Raw genomic sequence first — 25,726 nt, 5'->3', positions numbered from 1 at the left:
ACTCAATGACAGTAAGTATCTTGTTTCCTTTCTCTTCAGGAAATGAGTAATGGTAATTTAATTCGGATCTCGATGCCAGAAATAACAAACTCTCAGCTGGGTAAGTGGAAGAAAATCATGACATTCTGCAACATATTTAAATACAATTAAGTGTAAAATTCACAAAGATCTTTAATTATGCTTGATGAATTAAGTATGGTCACGGGCATTTCTTTTCATTGCAGAAGGGATGATTGTAAGCAGATTCTTTGTTTTTGTTTAACTTTTAATAGTGAAGAAGTGCTTGCAAGCTATAAAGTACATCCTCCCGAGAGAGATTGCGGTACAGGTTTTGATTAAGTGGTACAACACTTACAATGCTCCTGGAGGTCCAAACTATCATTCAGAGTGGAATCTATTTGTGACCTGCCTCATGAATATGATGGGCTACAGCACAGACAGACTGGCATGGACACGCAATGTAAGTTATCCTTGGCAATGCAAACAGGTTTCATATTGTAGGGAGAAGTGGGAAAAGTTTTTAAAAAAGCATGATTTGATGATTGATATTGCTACAGTTACAGAAAGTTATTAAAAAATGCTTCCAAGATGCAGCAAGCTTGCTTTGAATCATTGTGTGTTTGGGGAATCTGAACTGATACACTTTATAAGTGCTATAAAACATTTTGGTCTACAACAGGGGTAGGCAACCTTAAGCACAAATAATTTTCTAGCATGCGTTATTCATTAATTTGAGACAAAACATAACTAGTTGTATTTAAATGGATAATTCCCATATTTCAAGTTTATTATGGCATTTATCTGGCCCACCGTCTGCTCATTAATACGCAATCCGGCCCACAGAGGCAAAAAGGTTGCCGACCCCTGGTCTACAATATACTTTCAAAGTTCAACAAAAAGAATTTTAAGACTTGTCGAGGGAGACCTCTTTGAAGTATGTATTCCTGAAGGAGACAGTCCCCTTTTGCTAAATTGCTTCCATTCTACACTCTTTATTGCAGAATGGAGACTTTCAATATATATTCTTTGATTTATGGTGGAACTTTTTATTCTCGAAATTAAAGAAAGCAATTGAATGGTATTGCATGCACATCTCTGATGGAATGATTTTGCAAAAATATTATATATACCTTAACTCACAGTGGTTTTATATTCCAGGAACCAGTGAGCAAGAATATGTAAATCGTAAATCCCTTTATACACTTCTGTTAGAGTGTAATAGCTCTGGTTGCATTCCAGAGCTCAACAATTTCAGTCTTTAAAAACAATCTAAGTACTTAAAGCTATACAAACACAAAAGAGTCTGAACTATAATTTCATTTGTTAAATTAAGATAATTAAATATACATGAACACCCCTTTAGATATTTAAGATTGTGAAGGTGAAGACATGAGATGCCAAAAGCTGGGATCTCAAGCGAAAAAAAAGGCCAACTGCTAGAGGACTTAGGAGGTTGAGCAGAATCTGTGGGGTGGGAAATAATTGTTGAGAGCCTGCATTGGTGCAGCAGTTTGTTCTTTGATGTAGATCCTGAGAGCCTTAACAGGGAGATAACATTATCTTGTGGAAGAATCTTTAATTTGAGGTCACCTAGGCAAGATAAGGGAGAAAAATATGGCTTTTTTTCTCAGCAGTCATGAGACCTTTGAACACCTGTTGGTAAAGGGTGATAGAAGCAGAATCTTCTTTGAAGCAAGATTCTTGGTATGCAAAGCGTTGAAAGGTCACAAGTTGTTGAGAAGGTGGAGTTGATTTTATAGTTAGATTAGCAATATATAGAGGAGCGGCCTTGAGGGACTGAGTGGCCTACTCATGTTCCTAATCTGCGCTGGCTTTGCCGTTTGAGTTGGTGGCAGGGAAAGTAAGTGGCAGGATTGGTAGTGGTGTTTGGTTGATGGTGGTGCTGGAGAATTTGATTGAAAGAGTGATGTGGAAGGAAAGGCTTTTTCCTTACGATTGTTCCTGCATGACTGATTTATAAGGTTTAAAGGTTTCAATGAGCTTGTAAGCCACCAATTTTCTATCATGAGGCAGCAGCTAATGTTGTAGTTTGTTGAGATTGTCATCTTGATAGACTGGGGTCTCCTCTGTCCATGAGGCTGCAGTGCTTTGTGTCTGTGAACTTTGCTCTGATTTACCCCACTATTATGATGAACTGAATACCGAGGCTTTGGATCTACTGGCAGCTCCGGGGATTTGGATCTATGGAATCAATTTGGTTCGGAATACAGTCGGCCCTCCTTATCCGCGAATTCCGCATGCGCGAATTCGACCAACCGCGAATCACGAAAACCCGGAAGTGCTCTTCCAGCACTTGTTCGAGCATGTACACTTTTTTTTCTTGTCATTATTCCCTAAACAATGCAGTATAACAACTATTTTACATAGCATTTACATTGTATTAGGTATTGTAAGTAATCTAGAGATGATCTAAAGTATACAGGAGGATGTGCGTAGGTTATCGTGGATTGGTATCAAAAAAATCAGAAGTTCTCTTACTAAGTAAGTCGGAACAGGTACATCTGGTATTATTTAGCGTCAGTTAGTTAAACGTTTGTCTTAGTATATAGTATATATTTTACCTTTCCATGCATATAAAACACTCAAGAGCGTATGTTTCAGTGCCGAGTTTGATCCAGTGGCAGATCGCTCCCAAGTGCGCTCTCCACTGTGCTGGGTTGATGTGGAGGATCAAAAATCAAAAACCCAAAACCCAATAATTAAACCACTGCGTTGCTTAGTAATAATTGTAACTTTTATCGGGGCAGAGCCTTTCTCACTTTATCCTTTAAAATTGTTCTGATCGTTGACCGACATAGCCTAATGCTTTTCCAGTGACCGATGGCGTTTCACCTCTTTCCGATCGCTTTATTATTTCCACCTTATTTTCAATCGTGATCGTGATTATTTTTGTGAAGAGAAACACTGCGGATTCAGAGCTCAACCGTCAGGTCCTAATGTCCACCGCACTGTGACAGGTTAAATAAGGTCTGGGGTTCCGCTGGGTCCTAAGGTCCACCTCATTGAGCCAGGTTGAATAAGGGACTTGAGCATCCGCGTTTTTTGGTATCCGCGAGGGGTCCCTGAACCAATCCCCTGCAGATAAGGAGGGCCGACTGTTGTTGTTGCTGCTCGCTTCTGTTGTTTTGCATGATTTGTTTTTTTTTCCTTTCTCTCTGCGCATTGTGGGTCAGTCTTTATTTTTTCATTGGGTTCTTTCGGGTTCCTTGCGTTGCGGCTGCCTGTAGGTAGACAAATCTCAAGATTGTATAATTTATACTGTTTTTGATAATAAGCATACTTTGAACTTTTGCTTTCTCAAGTGGTAGAATGTCTGTCGTAGTCTTTTTGTGGTGAGCTGTTTCTTATCAGTGGTGTTGCTGATTTTGTTTCTGCCTTCTCCTTTTGTGACTTTTGTTATTCAAGCTGTAACCGATCTCATTTGTGAATTCTTCGCCATGTGATGCATTGTCCTGATACACATCATCAAATCCAGCTTCACGTTCCAACTTGACAATGTTTTCTTGGAGGTCTTTCAGGCTTGTAAACCTCTTAGGGAGGTTTGCACACATTCTGATTGTTTCCTCTATATTACATAGGTTGCGTAATTCCAAGAGGTATTGATGTAGACTTTGGCTATCTTGATCATTTCTCTCTTCCAAATTTTCTGTGTTTGTTATTGCTCAGCTCCAAAGAAGAGTGGCTTGTTGTGCATTGCCGGTTCTAAGCTTTGTTAGCACCGTGATCATCGAGTCTTAACAATTAAATTGTGGCATGGTGCTCAAACCCTGTTGAACGTTGTCAGCCATCTCTTCCGTGTTGATGGAAGAGTCTGGAGCTGCTTGAATCTGAAGCAAGAAACAAACATCTGGAAGAACTCAGCTCGTCAACCACCAGCTGTGTAGGAAAAGGATGTTTTGGATCAAAATCCTGCATCAGTTCCAAAAGGATGTTTTGGAACAAAAGCATGTGTTGTGATGTGTCATGTCGTCATGTGTCTCGATGCAAGGTTTCAATCTTAAACATCAACAATTCTTCCCCCCGCCTCTCCACAGATGCTGCTCAACCTGCTGAGTTCCTCCAGCAGAATATTTGTTGCTCATGTCCTCGGTGTTAAGTGGATGTCTAAGTATATCGTTGACAGAGTTTGTTTTCTTCAAAGAACATTGGACACTGAAGGGGAGTGAAGCAACATGATTGCTACTGCATCTGGAATGTGTTGACATATGTTCCTTGTGCTATTTGGCACCATTATAGCTCTTTTGGATTGAGTTGATTTCCTCTGGAGTTTGGGCTTTATTCTGAATTTCTAGTAACATTTTTATATTTCACTTTCAACACAGTAAAATATCCCAAGACAGGAGAGGCCGATCATATAACATAATCTTTTGCAGTTGAGTTTTATTTTCATTATAAAGAATAGCATTTGCTCAAGATATGACTTCATGCCTTTGGCTCACTTGGGCAGCATAACGTTGCTGAAGGCACTGGGAACATGTTTTAACTCATTCCAGCTGTATTAGCCTATATGTTAATAATTTCAGGTTGACTCTGTAAATTTGCCAGGTGTTCTGCTTACTGTCTCAGATAAAATCCAGAGGTATTTGTGTTCCTCCTCTCCACTCCTCCACCTCCTCCTGTGCTGTCAGTTCTGGTTCACCATTTTGCAGAAGAGCATTGGCACTTCCACTGGTGTCCTGGCCGATGTCTACTCCGAACTACAACACTTGGTCTATGAGAATTAGTGGGTTGTTAATGGATGCATGTATGACAACAGGTTACAGAGAATTCAGTAAGGAATGGGGTTGGAGGTCTCAAGATGGCACTTATGGAGTGAGAATGTTTTTGACTTCACTCCAATCCTTTTACTTTTTTTTCTACCTACAATCACCCCCTAATTGACCTATCTATACCTATTCTAAAGGGTTTGATACTTAAGAATTTTTTTTCAACTGTTTGAATTATTTTTCAACTCGTTAAAATGTCTAAACCACGAGAACCTAAAGAATCGAAACTGGCGAAAGATGCGTTAACTTTGGAAGCAATTGTGAAACTTATGGACAAGAGACTAGAGAAACTGGAGAATAAACTAACCCCAAAGCTTTCTATGCTCGATGAAACTTTAAAGACAGTCAACGCAAAACTTCAGTCACACTGGATTCTCAACAACAAGAAGCAAGAATTTTAGCTCTTGAAGATGCCACTCGCCAGAGAGATCGCAAAATTGAAACTCTGGAACAACAGCAATCTTTGACTTCTCAACTGCTGGATCGTTATAAATCTAAACTTACTGATCTTGAAAACCGGTCTCGAAGACAGAACCTTTGAACTTGATTTCCTCTTCCGGATTCATGAGTTCATCTTCTTTTTAACCTTATGTGTTAACTACGATAAATATTGACAGTATGGATAAGATTATTAATTTTGTTTCTTGGAATACTAACGGTTTAAATCATCCGATTAAACAGAAAAAATATTTAAAGTATTCCACAGAATGAATGCTAATATTATCTTTGTACAAGAGACTTGTGAGGAAGGAGGATAGTCAACTTTTTTAAGGTTTTGGAAGGGCCAACAGTATCATTCGAATTCCCAAGCCAAAGTAAGAGGCGTTTCCATTTTTATAGATTCATCAACCTTTTTTATACACTATGAAACAATTTTGGACCCACAAGGTAGATTTTTGCTTCTCACTGGTTTACTTTTTAATCAAGAAGTTGTTTTAGTTCACGTTTATACTCCCAAATACTGATTCTCCTGAATTTTTTAAGTGTTTATTTACATCTTTTCCTAATTTCAATGAGTACCTGTTGATAATGGGTGGGGATTTTAACTGTTGCTTAAATCCCTCGATGGATAGATCTAAAGTCTACTCAGGTTCTTCCAAATAAATCAGCCTCTCTTATTAACTCCTTTATGGTTGATTCTGGAATTTCTGAAGTTTGTCGATTCTTACGCCCCAATGACAAAGGATTTTCATACTTTTCTCATGTTTATCATAATTACTCAAGAATTGACTATTTCTTTATTGATCATCGTTTATTTGTGGATGTTATTGATTGTAAATATGATTCCATTGCCATCTCTGACCATGCACCTTTGAAGCTGTCTATTAAGACAATGGATTCATCCTCAAATGCCAAAGGGTTCAACGCTACTTTACTTCAGGATTCAGACTTTCTCAACTTTATTAAACAACAAATTGATTTGTTTTTTTTTTCAACAAACTCTACAGAAGAGATCTCTAGTGGAATATTATGGGACACTTTTAACGCATTTATTCGTGGACAAATTATTTCATACTCTGCTGGAGTTAGGAAACGAACTAATACTGAAATACTTACATTGGTCGATAAAATTAAATAAATTGATAAGATTTATTCAGTGACCCCCAGTAAAGAACTTTATAAAAAGAGAGTTGAACTTCAAATGGAACATAGTTTGTTATTATCCTCCTCGATTGAAAATCAGTTAATTAAATCCAGAACTCAGTTTTATGTACATGGAGATAAATCTGGGAAATTATTGGCTAATCAATTGAAAACTGCTTCGGTTAAACGACAAATCATTAAGATTCGTAAACAAGATGGCACTTTGACGATCGATCATAAAGAGATGAATAAAGCCTTTCAAGATTTTTATAACTCTTTATATCAATCAGAATTTGTTGAGGATTCTTCCATAATGGATAAATTTTTAAGAAAATTGAATATCCCAAAATTAACAGCAGAAGATTGTGTATTTCTAGACGCACCTATTACGGAAATCGAAATAAAAGAGGCTATTTTTTCAATGAATTCAGGTAAAGCCCCTGGTCCAGACAGTTATACTGCTGAATTTTTAAAATCCTTTTCTTCTATACTCTCTCCTTGGCTTTGTAAAATTTTTAAAGATGCGTTAACTGTAGGTAAATTACCACAATATTTCTGTGATGTCTCCATTTCTCTAATTCTTAAAAAAGATAAAGACCCTACTGAATGTGCATCCTATCGGCCTATATCCTTGCTGAATACAGATTCCAAGATTTTTACCAAATTTTTAACCACTAGACTAGAAAATATATTACCTCAAATTATCTCTGAAGACCAGACCGGATTTATTAAAAATTGTTATTCATCCTTTAACATTAGAAAATTAATTAATATAATTTATACTCCTTCACCTAAAATACCAGAATTTGTCATTTCCTTAGATACTGAAAAAGCGTTCAATAGGGTTGAATGGCCATATTTATTTAATACGCTGCAGAATTTTAATTTTAACCTGAAATTTATATCATGGATTAAATTAATATATTATAAACCTTTGGTTTCAGTTCTTACCAATAATCAGAGATCTTTTTTTCAGTTGTCCCGTGGTACGAGGTAAGGCTGTCCTTTAAATCCTCTATTATTTGATACTGCTTTGGAACCTTTAGCCATTGCCATTCGTGAATCACCTAATATTTTTGTTATTACCCGTAAGGAAGGGACTTAGAAGTTATTATTATATGCTGATGATTTGTTACTATACATATCTAACCCTGAGAGATCTGTTCCTGTTACTTTATCCTTGCTTGCTCAGTTTAGTAGCTTTTCTCACTACAAACTGAGTTTTAATAAGAATGAATTATTTCCATTAAATACGCAAGTTTCAATCTATAAACACTTACCATTTAAAGTTGTTACAGATCATTTTACTTATTTGGGTATTAAAATTACCGAGAAACATAAGGATTTATTTAAAGTTAACTTTTTACCTTTAATTGTCCAAATCAAGCAACTTATTACCAGGTGGTCCCCATTATCTTTGTCATTGGTTGGTTGAATTAATGCTATTAAGATGATAGTTTTACCCAAAATTTTATATCTATTTCAAGCATTACCAATTTTTATTCCTAAATCTTTTTTTGATATTATTGACTCCAAAATATCCTTGTATGTGTAGCAGAATAAAAATCCTAGATTAAGTAAAAAATATTCACAGAAACCTAAGAAGGAAGGCAGTTTAGCTTTGCCAAACCTAAGATTTTACTATTGGGCAGTTAATATTCGATATTTAATATTTTGGACACAAGAATCGATTATAGCATCTTGCCTACAATGGGTAAATTTGGAGTGTAAATCTGTACAAGACCTTTCATTGTTTTCTATTTTAGGACCTTCACTTCCTTTTGCTTTATCTAAATTGAATAAACAAATAACTAATCCTATAGTTAAACATACATTATGAATATGGTTTCAATTTCGTAAATTCTTCGGCTTGAATAATCTTATCAAGCCCTATTATATCTAACTTTTTTATTCAGCCCTCTTTTATGGACCAAGCCTTTGTGTTATGGAAAACAATAGGTATAACATGTTTTCGTGATCTATTTTTAGATAATAGTTTTATGTCCTTTGAACAGCAGTCCAATAAATATAATTTGCCTAAAACTCATTTTTTTAGCTACTTGCAAGTTAGAAATTTCTTGAATGATATGTTACTGTCTTTTCCGAAATTATGTCCAATGGATATTACAGAAAAAATTTTAGCTCTGAATCCTTGCCAGAAGGGTGTAATAGCCATCATTTCTAATATGATCATCAAAATACAGCCAGGAGTATCAGAAAAAATTAAGAAGGAATGGGAAAAAGAACTTCACTGTCTTATACCCACAGAGCAGTGGGAGAAAATTTTACAATTGGCTAATTCTTCTTCCATTTGTGCCATTCATGCCCTAATACAATTTAAGGTTGTACATAGGGCTCACATGTCCAAGGATAAACTCGCTCAATTTTATTCTTATGTTAATCCAACCTGTGACAGATGTCATTCTGAAGTCGCTTCATTGACCCACATGTTTTGGTCTTGCCCCTGTTTGCAATATTATTGGAAAGATATTTTTGGTATTAGTTCAACAGTTCTGAACATCAAATTGCAACTGCATCCTATTACTGCAATTTTCGGTTTACCAATGGTGGATAATAGTTGTTTATCCCCCTCAGCCCGGCGGATGATTGCATTTGTCACATTAATGGCTAGAAGATCTATCCTATTGAACTGGAAATAAATTAATCCTCCAACTACATTTCAGTGGTTTTCTCAAACTATTTCTTGTTTGAGTTTAGAAAAAATTAGAAGTGTTGTCTTCGACCCTTCAGTTAAATTTGAAGAAACTTGGAGACCATTTATTCAACATTTTCATATCAGTTAAACTGACTTTTCCTAAACCTTACTCTTATCATCTTTAATTATTTGGATGGAGGTGCGGACTTATTGACGTTACTGTGTATATTTGATATAATGCAATGGCCCATGTTGGTTGGGTTTTTTTTAAAAATTTTTAAAAATTGTCTCCATTTTTTGTAACCACCGAGTTTGGGAGGTTATTATATATGGATTATTATCTATTTGTATTTATACCTTAACCTATTAATTATGTACTCTCAAGCTCTTTGTACTCATTGTTTCATTTATGTTTGTTTAAAATCAATAAAAAGATTTAAAAAGAAGGGAAGGAATGGGGTTAATAGGATTGCTCTGAGAGCCAGCAAAATGAACAAAATGGCCTCATTCTATGACATATGAGAATATCTGTTCAAGTCTCCTGCTGTCTTAGCAAAGTAATATTGATGGAACCCAAATTGGCTATTTAATCTGGCCTAATGTTCATCGAGTAAATAAGACTGAAAGAGTACAGAGAAAATTTACCACAATTTTGCCGGGTCTGGAGGACCTGAGTTATAAAGAAAGGTCTAATAGGTTAGGACTTTATCCCTTACAACACAGACAGGGTAAATGCAAATAGACTTTTTCCACTGAGGTTGAGTGGGACTGCAAACAAATGTCTTTGTTTAAGGGTGAAAGGTGCAAAGTTTAAGGAGAATTTGACATGAAACTTCCTCACTCAGAGGGCGTGGAAGTGTGAAAATGCTGCCGGCATAAGCGGTGCATGCAAGCTCGATTTCAACATGGTACATGGATAGTAGGGGTATGGAGAGCTGTGGTCCCGGTGCAGGTCGATAGGAGTAAACAGTTTAAATGGTTCGGCATGGAGCAGATTGGCCAAAGGTCATGTTTCTGTGCTGTACCTCTCCATCACTCTTTGACTCAATACTCAAAGTCTTTTTTCGCAATGTGCATTGAACCTTCCCGGCTTCCAGTTTATCCCAGGGAATTCTCCATGCTGTTCAACAACACGCACAAAATGCCAGATTTCCAGTCGTCAGGGCAATAAAGTTATTTTTGTCCAGTTTTAGAACCAAAATAATTTATTAAATGAGTACATTTTGGGATTCAGTTTTAAGAAACAAAAGCATTAAATCCCTCTGGGGAGGGAATTCTATACACCATTGCTGTATCAAAATAGAACTTTTAGTGGGGATATTTAAAACATAGCCTAAATTTGACAATAAAGGTCACAGTCAACAAATAACATTTTCTATGAATAGCTTTATTCTGAAAGAACATGAAGAAGGTATCGTCCATATAACAAAGCATGTTTACAATTTTAGCAACAGGATATCCCGTCTCAGAGCGAATTTATGGCTCCTGTCTCATTTTCAATACTTTGATATGTAATGGTGTAAATATGTGTGTGGACTTTATTTTTCTCTGATGATTAGCATCAGAACAGTAACTTCTGGTGAATGTTTTCAAACAAAATATGCAGGTTAATTAACTACAGCAAACTGCATAATTTTTTATTTGGCCGTTTTTCTTTTTTTCATTTTCTTTAATCTGGTGTCACAGTGACACGGCAGGCAGTGATGCTGCCTCTTACATCCAGTGATCGTGGTTCAATCCTCATTTCTGGTACTGACTGTGTGGATTTTGCACAATCTCCAATTAGCCTTTACAAATTCATAATAAAGTATACTGTCATGAATTGGTCGGATCTGTTTTTAAATACACAATCATTGCTGCATCAGCAAATAATGCCTACCTTTGACAATGGGTCTCCAACTTGATATATTAACTCTGTTTCTCTTCCCAATGATACTGCCTGACCTTCTGGGTGTTTGCTATATATTTTGTATTTTTATTTCAGATTTCCAATACACATAATTTTTAATTTTTTTGCAAATAGGCTCATTCTGTGCCTTGAAGAATTGCTTAACTGATATCGAACCTCCAAAGTAAGTGATTCACTGTCGATCCATAAAGCCTTACCTGGCTTCAGAAGGGACTGTTCAAGGTATCTGAAAGGAGGCATAAAAAAGTAATTTAATCTCTGAGCAGATGGGCACAGGTTCAGACATGGGGAGGTATTTCTTTCACCAGCAGAAAGAGTTGTCCTTATGTTTGGAATTCAGAGCACTGGCCAAATTTCAGCAGTTCAAGCATTTGTTGTAGTTTGAAACGGATAAGATGTTGGAAATCCGAAGTGCAATGAGAAAATGCTGGAAATACTCAGAGACAAGTCTGTTTCTGCAGAAAGAGAAAAGTGTGGTTATGATTTCAGGTCAGATATGCCACATCTAATTGGGAAAGAGATAACTCATGGGAAAAATGGGACAAAAGGAAATCCTTTGATTGGACATGGCCTGGGTTGTCAACAGAATTCCACTATATACACAACCATCTGGTTAATGGGTTGAAGAAGGCAATGATTTTCCTCAGAAATGGTTGTATTCCTCCCATTGCATCTCCACCGACTTATAGATTGAGCCAGAGACCCTATTTCTTCCTGGATAGTCCCTCAGTCTGTGGCCTCTTAGCACTCTGAGCTCCAGGTGTACTGAAAATTCTGCCTGGGGCTTGCGTTACTGGAAGAGGAGACACGTGCCGATGAGAGAATGCAAAGGTTCCGCTGCCATCCGCCGGCCATGAAGCCAGCGAGTTTATGGGAGGTTCCCCATTGCTGACTGACACAGGCACTCCACCCACCTTCTGACCTGAAACAGCACAAACTGTCTGCAGAGTGTCTGAAGGTGGATGTGCTTGCTGGTTGGATCTTACTATCCACAGGGCGGCCACTCTGTTTGCCCGGCTAATCATGGTCAGCATTTGGTCCCATGGAGGAACAGTTTAGTAGTTTTCTGAGAGATGTACATGAATACTCACCGAGTGTTTAACCATGTTATGCCAACCAGTGGCACTATCGCGTTGGTGCTTTTGTTTTGATCAAAGGGAGTGGAGAAGTGGAACTTCCCTAAGAGTACAGAAGGGTCTAAGTGAGGCCCAGCCATGCGGCGTTAAGATAGGCTACTGTAGGTAGCAGCTTGTTACTCAGGAAAGTTAACATGCCCACACCTCTGAGGGGTAAAGCTGAAAGTGCGTAAAGTCAATCGTTAATTAATATAGTTGAGGAATAGCATAGCTTTTTTGTAGAGTGCTTGAAAAGTACAGCACAGAAACAGGCCCTTCAGCCCATCTAGTCCTTGCCAAGCCATGTAATCAGCTTACTTCCATCAACCTGCACTGGGGCCTTAGTTCTCCATACCCCTACCATCCAGGTACTTTGTCAAACTTCTCTTAAACATTGAATTCGAGTTTGCCTACACCACCTGCGCTAGCTCCTTGTTCCACACACTCATGACCCCCTGCGTGAAGCTTCCCCTCATGTTCCCCTTAAACTTTTCACCTTACACCCTTAATCCTCTAGTTGTAGTCCTACCCAACCTGGCAGTTAAGAAAAGCTATTAAGTATTTGGTCATAAGCTCTTTGGCAGGGCAAAGTTTCTTTTGGGTTGTTAAAGCAATAAATGATCCATGCAAAACAGCATTGGGAGCAGAATCTACAGAAGCTTTTAGCTGTGTTTTGAATAATGATATGAAAAATTAAAAAAAGATATATGGATGTCCATATTCGCGGGTTCCGCATCTGCGGATTCAACCAACCGCGGATTGGGATCGAGAAAAAAACCCAGGAAGTTCTCTCTCCAGCACTCGTCGTTTGAGCATTGTTTGCCTCACGTCTTGTTCGGTTGCTACTTGTGTTGTGTGCACCCTTTGTTTCTGTGAAAAAATGGCTCTTAAAAAGCAATTAAGTGGTCAAAGCAATTCTTCAAAGGCCAAGAGGGAGCGTAAAGTACTGTAATCTAGAGCTGATTGGAAGTATTACTCGTTGTTTGAGATTGTTCACCTTGAGTCTTGTTCGTTCACCTCTTGTGTTGTGAGTGAGAGGAAGGAGTTTAAGACTAGTAAGGGACGGCTGGCTAGCTATGTAAAGTGCTAGAGCCTCAAGAACTTAAAGATCAAGGGAGAATCCGAGGCAGCATCAGTGTTCCCAGAAGAGCTACAATGGTTGCGTCTGTACTGAAAATGTCATTTTTTTTTTCTTGTCATTATTCCCTAAACAATACAGTATAACAACTATTTACATTGTATTAGGTATTATAAGTAATCTAGAGGTGATTTAAGGTATACGGGAGGATGTGCGTAGGTTGTATGCAAATACTATGCCATTAAAGGGACTTGAGCATCCGTGGAATTTGGTATCTGTAAGGGGGGGGGGGTCCTGGAACCTATCCCCCATGGATACGGAGGGCCAACTGTACATGGAAGTGTGTTGAAGTGAATAATTCTACCGGAAAGCAGTCACACATAACAGTATGTTACTCATTCTGCTGTGACGTATACACAGTGAACTCTGGTTAATTGGGACACATTGGGATCAGTACATGTTGGCTCAATTAAACAGCTCCTCCAATTAACCAAAGTTTCATGGAACTAGTTAAAAAGCTGCACAATAATGCAAACTACCATTTAACTGAGTAACGAAAATAGGTGGTTGTTCACCGAATCAGACGATGACAGGAAACCTGTGCGGGAGAGTTGCACTGGGGCAGTTCCACTCTCTCAACCTCAGAATTCCAGATCCAGTGGGACAAGTAGCAGTCACAACCGGGGTCTTCAATATATTGGATGACCATGATTTCTTCTGTGCCTTGTCACCCCCTTGGCTCTCCACGCTGCGTTGCAGAACTGCCTTCCTGGCTGTTGGATCTCACTATAGATTTCATCTACCCCGTCCCCCGGAGCTGACTTCGCATGCTAGGGTAGGCATATCCCTATCTCTCTGACGTATGAGACCTGCGACTACCCTCACCTGGTTTAGCCCACCTGTCGAAGCGGAGTACTGGGGTGTGACCACTATCACAGGCAAACAGCTACTTGGAGCCATGGGTGAGAGCTGAGTATCTGGTGGGGGCCGATGATAACATTCAAGATGATTGTAAATACCTTCAAGTTCTTCATAGTTTCTAGCTTGTTGAAATGGTGAAATCATTTGATTTTCACTCCTGGCCATTTCTGGCATCTCCAAGCCTAAATGCTTGAAAGCACAGTGAGCAAAACAGTTCTAAATTGTCTAGCTCTTTATTTCTGACCAACTAAATCACTACTTTTTGAACATAAACGCCATTTAAAACCTGTTTGGTCTCAGTGCGATGTAGTGTCTAATGGCCACACGACTGTTCAAAAACGTCTGGCAACAGTCTCCTACCCCAGTTAAGCAGCACATTGCCCCATATAATCAAAGGGAATCCTGGCTATTTTCTCAATTTAGTTTAGAGTTGTCCAAATAAGCGGCTACCTTAATTGACCACTGACCCCATTAACCGAAATCCACTGTATCTAATATGTGATTGTTTATGAGATAAAATAGGCTGAATATTAACAGCTTATCTGAAGAGGTTTTCATATACAATTGCACAGGCTTTGAACAAATGTACATATATGGTCAGGCCCACAAAATGTTTCTGGCACATATTTTTGTGCAGCGCATTATTTTAAATATTTCAAAGTGCTGCACGTTTTAGGAATATGGATGACTGTCACAATTTAGTTTAAACAGTTGTGATTTTCTAAGATGTGACAGATAAAATGTCTGTTAATTCACACAGCTTGATTTAGAAGGCTCGCTGTCGCCTGTGATCGCTGCCAAAAAAGCCAGGCCTTCAGAAGTTGGCTCAGATGAGGTAAGGAAGTTGTTCTGCAGACTATTTAATAAGGAAGCAATCTGGAAATTTGTTTTTTTTTTAGTGAGGGAGAGAGTTTCATTGCATTGAATTGTTTGTAGTGGATGGGTGCAGTATTGTGGAGCTCAGACCCTACCACATTAACAATAAGTCTGGTTACACTGGACAGCAAATTTTTTTGCAAGTGTGGCTTCCTCAGAAATTAATTTTGTTTATGACAGACCATTTGAAGCTGAACACAAATATAATTTCAGACTACTTGTATCACGTAGGAATTTGGAGAAACAATAGCTCAACTAAGCTAAAACATGTTTTGTTGACAACTTTCATTTGTACTCAGTGTCTGAGACTTCCTTCTGAAGTCTTCAACAATAATTAGCCAGCACTGATGGATTCCAGGTGCCCTGATATCATTTCTCCATGACCTGGTGAAACCTTTCACCGTGCTCATCACTGACAGCGTCAAGATTTGTGTCAAGGGAGGAATTCTAAATGGGAATGCAGAAAATGCATCTTTAGTGACATGTTGCACTTCATGGATTTGTATACTTGAAGCGTGTTGTCAACCAGCTGCATGTAGTTGAAAATATTCAGCAGCATTCTGGTAACCCTTCCATGCGATTTTTCTCCAAACTCACTAGAAGCTCTTCGAATTGCCTGTCAGTGATGACTTGTTTGATTTGTGGACCAACAAAAATGCCTTCTTTAATCTTGCATCAGTTCAGTGACTTGAATTATGAATTGAAATAACAAATATGGGTGATTTTTTAAAAAAACGGTGGGTGAGAGGGAAATTTCATGGTGATTTTCATGATCAGCAGCCCAAAATCCATGCGATACACACAACAGTATTCAGGAAGCAAAAGTCTTTCTTGTCCTGTTATTTATGAAATAACTGGTGTAAGTGTAAGAGTATTTGTGCCAGGTTCATGTAATAAATGAATGCCAATGAAGGTTGGACTAGGCCATAAAAACTACCTTCCAGGAGCAAATCGTGACTGAGATAAATAAAGGTGAAACCCAATAGCTTAGCCTACTTAATGCTCATTTAGCCATAATTGCATCAAAAAATATGTATTCTAAAACACTTTGCACGACCATATATTTTTCAAAACCCATTTCCTTGTTGGATCACTCTTGGCATTGTTAGTGCTCATTCTGCTTTCAGTTCTCATCCTTCTGTTCCGTTCACCTTGTCATGTGCAGCCCCTCATGAACCACGTAGTTCTCAGGCTCCTCAGAGTTCGGGTGGACTTGCTCTGGTTTTGTGGATTCTGAGGTGGCTTTTGAGTCAGCAGGCTGATGAGGTGGGTAGGTGGATAGTTTGTGAGGGTGTGAGCTCCTGTAGCTCCCTGTGTACTCCTGATGGATTACCTCAAGCTTCTCAACCCCATCCCAAATGCTCCAAGATGCTCCTGATTTATTGCCTCAAGCTAAGATAGCTCGCTTATCCAAACAAATGGATGAGCAATAACTTCCTCAAACTGAATGAAGATAAAACTGAAATACTTCTGGTTGGTCCCAAAGCCAAAAGAAATAAACTTGGAAACTTGGCTCACCATGTAAAACCAGAATCGACTAGTCTGCATGTTATCCTCAATTCAGTTTTGAATTTTAAATCCAATATAAAGAAACTGACCAGAGCAGCATTTCTGCTCTTCAGAAATATTGCAAAGATACATTTGTTTCTGTCACAGAATGATGCTGAAAAATTAATTCATGCCTTTATATCGAATAGACTAGACTACTGCAATGTACTTTATTCTGACCTAACAAAGTAATTTATTGACAAACTTCAACTCATTCAGAATGGCACTAGTAGACTTTTAACCAAACCAGGATGAGGGAACGTATCACTCCCGTACTAGCTACTCTGCATTGGCTTCCTGTTTTTTTTAGGATTGATTTTGAAATTCTCTTACTTATTTTTAAAGCTCTTGATGATCTGGGACCAGAGTAAATCACAGAATCGTTTTCATATCCTGCTCAAGCTCTCAGGTCATCTTCCACTGGTCTGTTAAATTTAAACAATCTCCCTCAAAAGGTAATTGGCAGGTCAGCTTTTTTGATCTTCGCTCCTAAACTGTGGAATTCAATACCTAAAACTATAAGGGATGCTGACTCAGTTGATATTTTTAAACACCAGCTCAAAACTCATTTACTTAACCTTGCGTTTAACTAACATCTTTTTGTCTTTTATTTTCATGTTTGTACTATTATCCCATTGTGAAGCACTTTCAGTACATCATCTGCATGTAAAAGCTCCATAATTAATTATCTTCATTTTGCGTAGTCATTGGCCAGAAGTTCCCTAAAATCAGTGGAGATGTGGCATTTCTTCATGAAAGCTTTGAGTACATCCTTGAATCTTTTTCTCTGTCACCTAGTAATCTCCTCTTACAACAGTACTCTGAATTGCGTGTTTCAGGAGTCTAGTGTCAGACAATGTCAATAAAATGGTCTGCCCTTGTAGGTTAGTGCAGGGGTTGTTGGCCTTGGAGAGAACACAAACATTGGTTCACTTAGACTTCTAGTGAATTTGTAAGATCTTGCAAATGCGGTTTTGGTATTTTTCTGTTGCCTTGAGATGCTTGCTGTAGGTTCTCCAGATCTAGGAAGCACAAGAGGGAGCAATGTGAACTATGACCTACATTTTAGGTCCAGGGTCTTGATCTCCAAATACTCTTTTTTGAGTTGACCAAATGCTGCTGGCTTGGTGAAGGTGGTCATGAAATTCATTATTGATATTTCTTTTCACCAAGAGGTGAATCCCAAAATTTTGGAAGCTGTGTGCACTTTTCAGGGTTTCACCATAACCTGTTATTGTCGGAGGTCAGTCTGGTGCTGCTGGGGCAGCATATTGCTCTTGTGGGTTTCAAATGTCACAGCCATCCCCTCACATGTTTTGGTGAACGATTTCAAGACAGCCCATAAACTGTGCATACAACTTGGAGGCTGGGAGTTGGCAGGTACCTGTGAGGTATTGTCCAAAGCAGGCTGCTTCTGCGGGGTTCTTGAAGGTTTCAGCATTAAAGCTCTTGCTCCAATTGATGCTGATGTTGTGTGGTCAAATAATGGTGATAATGCAGCACATTAGGCAGAGGTATATCCTGCAACCATCAGCGACTACCATGACCACGGCAGGTTGATGTGGACACCCTTGTGGTCCCTTGCTTTCACAATTATAAACAAGAACGTGCCAGCAATTGGACAATATGTTGCCTTTTTCTTCATTCATTCAAAGGCTGTGGGCTTTGCAGGCTGAGCCAACATTTAATTGCCTGTGCCTTGCTGGCCTTGAGGAGATCTTCTTAAATCACTACATTCTTTGAGGTGTAAGTACTGTATACCCGCAACACTATTGGGGAGCAAGTTCCAGAATTTTGACCCAATAGCGATGAAGGAACAATGATATATTTCCAGGTCAGAATGCTGTCAGGTTTTGAGGGAAGCTTCCAGTAGTGATGTCCACAGGCTTCTCCAGGCCTTGTCCTTCTAGTTGTGAGTTTGGAAGATCACGATATCGTGTGTCTGATGCGGCCAACACACGGTGCTCGCTGTAACAAAGCTGTATTCCCAGCATTTTACAATGAGAAGGACCCTTTTGGAGTTGGTTTCCTATGCTTCTTCCTCATTGATCTTCCTTGCTTTGGGAGCTATATCCCTTCCCAACAAAGCAGTCATGTCATCCAGGAGAATCAATACTGTTTACAATGTGGATCTGGGTTTTTCCAAATTGGTCTAGAGAAGGGGTTCCCAACCAGGGGCCTATGGACCCTTTGCTTAGTGCTGTTGGTCCATGACATAATAAATGTTGGGAACCCCTGGTTTAGACATTCTCAGTGATCTCAACTAAAGCTTGCATAGTCCGGGCACGTACACTGAAGACGTACTTGTTGGTTCCCTGATTGAATGAAGCACGGGTGGAGTTGCTGAGACACTGGACTGTCTCATTCTCGATGGTGATGCTGATTCCTTAGTGTTCCTTTAACAGTTTGTCCCCTTCCAGAAGCTATACCAACCACCCTGTTCCTTGAGCTGATCATCACTTGCTGTAATGTTTCACTCATTGGTGCAACGTTAACGTCAAGATGCCATGAGACCCTGAGCTACAACATAAGGGTGAGAATCAGGTCTGTTACAATGGGATTGTCTGTCAGTGTCTGAAGCTTCATTGCAGAGTTGGAGTTACCCCTGTGTGTGACATCTTTAAAAGAGGGTGGTCATTGCTACATGGGATTCATTCCAGAGATATGGGGCCCCAGTGTGATTAGAAACTAGGCCTCACTGCCTGAATCTTGATGCTCATCCATAAAGTGGATGCACACACATATGACACCCAGCTCAGATGGCAGGCCTGTATACATGAGCACGTAGCCGCCTATACACATTCCATTTAACTCGTGTTCAAAGACCACTGGGTCACGGAGTGGAGGGCAACCACAGAACACCAAGCTGGCGGACTGGTAGGTTACTTGCCCTCTGTAAGTTGTTGGAGTGTGTGAGTGAGTGGTGGAATCTGGGAAGAGTTGCTGAGAATGTGGGGAGCACGTAAGATTATTGTAAATGTTTGCTTGATGGTCAGCATGGATTCAGTGGGCCGAAGGGTCTTTCTCCATACTTTACCTCTCTGTGATACAAGATTTATTCAAGTAAGCATTTGAGCTGTTATCTCTTGTTAGAACAGGGTTTGGGCGGAATTGTTTCATCATTTGTACTATCAGGGTAAGAAACTTGCCGATCCTTGTGATTTACACATGAACGTCTTCATTTCAGGATTGGGAGTACCTCCTATCGAGTGACTATCATCGGAATTTTGAGTCTCACCTTTTGGCTGGAGCTCTTCATCTAGAACCCCTGATGGTGTTGCATCCCAAGGAAGAGACATTTCCCAATCTTGGTCTAGATTCAACGACTCTTCTTTTTGGCCACATTCCTGCCATTCTGTTTGTGCTGCACCTGATTTACGAGGAACTGAAGCTGGACAATCTGATGCGGGAGGGAGCACGTTCACTTGTCGTGCTCCTGCACCAGCTGGCAAGGTAACAAGCCATCCCCTTTAAAGAAGGCACCTGTTTACCCTTTACACTGTCTGTACTTTGACACTGGTGCAGGAAGAGACTGCCCTCGAGCTCACAGGGAGCCTCATTTGTACCAAAATGAGTTGCAAGTGCATAACAGCAGAGGGTGTCCATTTAACGCCTCGTTCCTAGGCAGCCATACATTACGATATAAGGCTGATCCAACACCTCAGTCCATAATGTTGACAACACCTGCTCCACCAATGCTGCTCAATCTGCTGAGTTCCTCCAGCAGATTGCCTGTTCCGTATTCCAGCATCTGCCGTCTCTTGTCACTCCATAATACCTCAGTAACTTCACTGCACTAAGCACATATCCTTTGAGTCCTTAAATATCCATCAGTCTCTGGAATGAATTCAGTGATTAAATCTCTGTGCCTCAAGTAGAGGTGTTGAAGGCCTCCTGGGTGAAGAATTTTTCTCCAGTCTGTGGTGAACAATCAGTCTTTAGAGTCATAGAAGTCATGGAAAATACAGCCCATCTAGTCCATGCAGCACTATTTATGAGACTTTTTTTTGTCAATTTTCATTGTTGTAAACCCAGGCAGGGGATACATCAGCTGTGCATATACGCTGTCAAGCCCGTAAGAACTTTGTACATTAATGTTTGTCACCTGAGCTCATTCTTGACACTGGATGAACTGCAACTGAATCAAAACTCCCCACGTGTCCTGCACGGGATGGGCTTTTTATGTTGGAGTATTATGTAACAATGGTTACAAAATATTTAAAATCGTGGAAGGCTAATTTGATCCATCTTTGTTCAGTCACTGGAAATATCCTAAAGTTCTACATTGCAGCAATCTGTTATCTTTGAATAAAAGCCTTCCTGCAACCTTTTGTAAAATTAGCAATCACTAGTTAGAACCTGTGACCCTTTACACTCTCAGTTGCTTTAAAATCCTCTCTGCTCTGCTGTTTCTGTAGTGTCAGTGAGTACTTCAGCATGGAAACAGGCCCTTCTGCCCAATTCATCCATGTCATTCACCAAACTTGTCCCTTTTGCCCGTGTTTGACCCATATCCCTCTCAACCCCTTGTATCCATGCACATCCGAATGTCTGTTAAAAGTTACTATGCCAGCCTCAACCACTTTCTTTGCCAGCTCCTTCCATATGCACACCATCCTCTACGTGAAGCAGTTGCCCGCTCAGGCCCTTTTCCTCGTCTTTCACCTCTCATTGACTTGGTCATGGAACAGGGAAGTCTTTTACAAAACATGGCCAATCCACAGATAGAGTTAGTTTACAGTTCTGGTTACAACAGCTTTTCGTTACTTGTGTAACCTCTTCTTATTCCCTCTTTTGGTGATCGCTAGATTGCCATTGCACTTTCTGCACTCTTCAATTTCCTTAGCTCACAGACTGACAGGTCTTTTTTCAGCTCTGAACCTCCTGTGCACATTTTCCTCTATTTTTGTTCAAACCCTGACTTCTGAAGACATTTTAGTGTCTCCTGAACTTCCTTTACAGGATGTCATTGCCCCCTTAAATGAGAAGGCATTTAAGAGTTAGCCAGATTGGTGGCTCAGACTTTACATACTGGCCAGACCAGCTAAAGACAGCAGATTTCCTCCACTGGAGGACAATAATGAACCTGCTGAGTTTTTATAACCATATAGTGGTGCTGTATTTGCCATTACTGAGAATAGTTTGTATTCTAAATTTCCAGATTTCATTTAATTATTCACATTTAAATTTCCCAACTGCCATTCATATTCATGCTTCTTGGATCAATGATCCAAAATTCTGGCACGGAGTCTAGTTTTCTCCTATGACACATTTTGACGTGTTACTGCAGTAAGGTGTGAACCAAATACACCTTGTTATGACTATTCCAGTCTTAAATTCCTAACTTCCTCAAGCCTTTCCCAAACCTTCATAATTCTCTAAGACCACTGAATAGCCTTTTACTCTGAAAACTGTTTAAAAACCTTTTAACAAAAAAGTTTCTGAAGTGTTATCTATGCATCTATATTATGCAGAGTCGCTGTTTGCACAACACACCAAAAATAGCATGGAGGGCTACTCCTTGTCAGTGTTGGTAGTTTAAATTCAGGTCGATGAAACAGAGATGGGTTAGTGTTCCATCGGAGTGATGTGTTCCTTCAACTGTGCGGAACTCCCTCCAGTCTGCGATGGGACTGTGAACTTACTTTTTTAAGCTTGGGTTAAAGCTTCAACCATATGGGCTTAATGGACCAGTCCAGTCAACATAACCAAGCGTTCCCAGAACTTGGAATATTTTTGGGTCTCCTTTGTGTCATTATTACTGGCTCCAAAGTATGTGCTATAAATAAAGGCAAAAACTGCTGTAAACACTCAGCAGGCCAGGCAGCATCTGTGTAAAGAGAGAGACTCTTTGACTTGAAACATTGACTCTGTTTCTGTCTTTTACGGATGCTGACTGACCTTTTGAGCGTTTCCAGACTTTTTTGTGTTTGATTCTGATTTTCAGCATTTGAACCTCTTTGACTTTTAATTCCTGGAAATGTTGGCAATGTAATTGGTCAATATCTTATCCAGCTGTTGTGTGTTGATGTGCACATTTCCTCAGTCAAATGTTAATTGTTTACAAGAAAAGACAGTTTGTGAATTAAGTGACTTTATATATTCAATATTTCTTTGTCTCTTCACTTTGACCAATATTGGGTTTCAGAATAAATGCTGTAGTTTCTTGCCTTTACTACCTGTGCCTATGCCTCAACAAGAATGTACACTGGTGAAATCCCCCAGTTGGTCAGTCATAGTTTGGTCCATTGAAATAAATTATCAGTTGTATCAGTACAATTTTCACACTTCTGCTTTTTATTTCTCTCACTGATCATCATCATTACGTACCATGTCGTATGACGTGGGTGATCATGGTCTTCCATTTGTCTTTAATCTGAGAAGTTCTGATAACCTCTTCAGAGCTTCTGCCTGTTTGTCCCTTGATGTAGCTTATGAATATCAAATGCTGTTGCCCGCAACATCTTTCTTCCATTCCATCAGTTTTTTCCGTCACTGCAAGATGTTCGAGCTTTTCTTTCCTCGGTGCGTTTTCCAGAAATTCCAGCTGCTGTTTCCTGATTGATGTCAGCTCTCTTCTTATTCTGGCTTTTCGCAACACTTCCTCATTTGTTACTGTGCACTTCCACAATATTTTCATCAGTCTTCCCAAAAAAAAACATATTTCTGCAGCTTCATGTCTTCCTTCATTTTGCTTTGATATTGTCCAATTTCTGACATAATATGACTTAAAATTAAAGCTTTAACATTAACCTGGATGCGATCTGGTTGGCGAAATTGAGATATTTTTAAGTAGGGCTTCAGAAGACACAACTTTAACTAACTTCAGGTTTGTACTAAATTGCTCTTCCAAGCATACTTTTAATTATCATTATGAACATCAGTGTAAATTCTGTCCAAGAATAAGGATGTGATATCATGATTTTCCCCCCCAAAATCTGTTAAATATTATAAAGCCATTTGGACCTTGGAAGTAAAAACTTCATAAACACAGAAAACTTTAAGCCGTGACAGCTGTTTAAGTTCTTTGAACCACTGCGTTAAAGTAACACTGTCCTCTTTACAGAAGAGATGCTGCAGAGTACATTTAAATGTTGGCTGATTTCTCCATCAGAGATTTGAAACTGAATGCCTACATGGATTTCTATTGGCGAGATTACCCTTTCCTGGTGAAAAACCTGAAGCAAAGTTGTAAAATTGATCAAGGTAATACTGATTTCACATTCAACAATTACATGTATGTGATCTGTCCTGGCCCTGCATTGATTGTATAACTCTGGATGTGTGGGGACCAGGGAGGATGAACTGATCTTAAAGGCTTCAGATACCTGCAGAAAAGCAGACACTCCTGAGGATCTTTCAATTGTGTAGTTGTGAGTGTCCTGGACTCGCTGAGAGACATGCTGAGGTCACAAGCTTCTGCACGAGTTCATGAGGAATTCCTGACTGAGAGTTGGACTTTGCCTCAGATTCCGGAAACAGAATGCACACCTGTTCCCATTTCCCAGTGCCTGTCACGGGGAAATTTCCTTGCTGTTGTACCCGCCGGAGGAACCATGAGCCCATACGTTCAAAGGTCATTGACAACTTTTGTTTAGTCTGTTTAAGTATGTTAATTTTTTTGCAATTATATTTCATATTTTAATTTTATTCTGCAATGCATTAATATTTAATCATTAAAAATAAAACAATTTCTGTAGCTTTTTTTTAATATCATTCTGTTGGTAGGCTATTATTCCTCACCCTAAATTGCCCGTGGGAAGGTGGTGTGCATCAGCAAATTGGGTTGGGTCTATGGTGCCATGTAAGCCAGATCAAGTGAAGGTGGCATGCGTCCTCCGGTGAAGGACATCGGAGAACTGTACGGGGTTTTACGGCAACCCATTATTGAAAACAGTTGATTTTTTTTCTCACTCCTGTTTATTAACTGAAATTATATTCCACAGCTGTTGCAAAACTCCAACCTCTGGATTGTCCTTAATATCAGAGGCACTTGCAGATCTTCAAGGTCTTTGACTGCTGGTTCAGATGAGGAGCTTTGGCTTAATTGGGTCACAAAGAATTTTACTGAGCCCTTTTCTGCTTAAGATTTAGCTGACCAGTTCAGGTCTGGATTTCCTGCTGAGGTTCACGCTGTGAGGCCTTTAGATGTGAAAAACGGTGTAGCAGGTTGATAAACATGTGCATGAGTGCCAAGCGCTTAAGTGGAAACATCAGGCATTGTATTGAGAAGCGGCGATTCTTCCAATTAAATATAGGATAAATGTATTTACTGCCTGTTAGTGGATGTCACGCTGTCTCCTTGCTGCTGTTTGACCATTTGTTAAAGTTCTGTTTCATCTTGCTCTCAATGTTGTAATTCAATACCTTTTATCAAGGAGAAAAAATATCGTGCAGTTCACTTCCACAGCAGGGGTCTCCAACCTTTTTTCATTCCACGGACGAATTCCACTAAATAAGGGTCCATTAACCCCAGGTTGCAAACCCTGTTTGGCAGTGATGTTGATGACGTGGGTCAAAGGTCGCAGTACCACAGTGGATGGTGCTACTTGCCCACCTCCAGTGATCCAGGTTTACTCCTCAGGGTTGTGGAGTTTGCAGATCTTGTTCATGGCTTCTTGGATTTTCCCCAGGCACTATGGTAAATTGGTGACAGTAAATTACCCCTAGTATATAGGGGTAGATAGTAGGAAAAGTCAGATTGGAGTTGCTGGGCATGAGAGAGGCAGCAAATGGGGGAGATGGGTTTGCTTGGATTTCTCTGAAGATAGGCATAGAATCAGTGGGCCAGATTTCCTCCTTGTACATGAAGGAATAATATATGAGAATATAATGTACTTGGACATTAATGAAGGTTCAGAGATTGAAGGTGCAAGTAGTCCTGCAGGGAGACCTGAAGGAAATGAGCTAGAAATGCTGAACTAATTTGTGTGCAGAGTGCCTTGGTGGATACCGGGAAGAATTGCTTGCACAAAGTAGGGGGTAGAGAAAGTACTCTACTCTGGAGAAAGAGATCTTGCTTCTGAAGTTTGAATTGTTCAAAGGTTTCCGGCTCTTGGTTCGCGTCCATCCTCTGATTACTGTTGTTTGAGAGGCCTTTCAGATTCACTTATTTAGCTATCATGTATACATCAAAACATACAGTGGATGCGTTGTTTGCATTAATGACCAACATGAATGACCACTCATTCTAGTGCCTACATGGCATGCCCACAATGTTCAAGAAGCAAAAATAACAACACAACAGCAACA

General features: G+C 39.5%; 1 protein-coding gene across 2 annotated transcripts in view; it reads left to right on the top strand.

Moving 5' to 3' along the window:
• The window catches only part of anapc1 (anaphase promoting complex subunit 1), a 231,177-nt gene that overhangs the window by 60,682 nt on the left and 144,769 nt on the right, over window positions 1–25,726 (top strand). The window contains exons 16-20 of one of the 2 annotated variants that reach the window (XM_073055962.1): window positions 40–100; window positions 273–460; window positions 14,811–14,885; window positions 19,662–19,927; window positions 23,589–23,680. In XM_073055962.1, coding sequence (XP_072912063.1) covers window positions 40–100; window positions 273–460; window positions 14,811–14,885; window positions 19,662–19,927; window positions 23,589–23,680 — 682 coding nt within the window. The remainder of the gene's footprint in view (window positions 1–39; window positions 101–272; window positions 461–14,810; window positions 14,886–19,661; window positions 19,928–23,588; window positions 23,681–25,726) is intronic. The other variant, XM_073055963.1, reaches the window with a different exon arrangement.

This window comes from Hemitrygon akajei, chromosome 9 (genome assembly GCF_048418815.1).
Source record: "Hemitrygon akajei chromosome 9, sHemAka1.3, whole genome shotgun sequence".
Taxonomy (NCBI): Eukaryota; Metazoa; Chordata; class Chondrichthyes; order Myliobatiformes; family Dasyatidae; genus Hemitrygon; species Hemitrygon akajei.
This window is presented reverse-complemented; position numbering and strand designations above follow the sequence as displayed.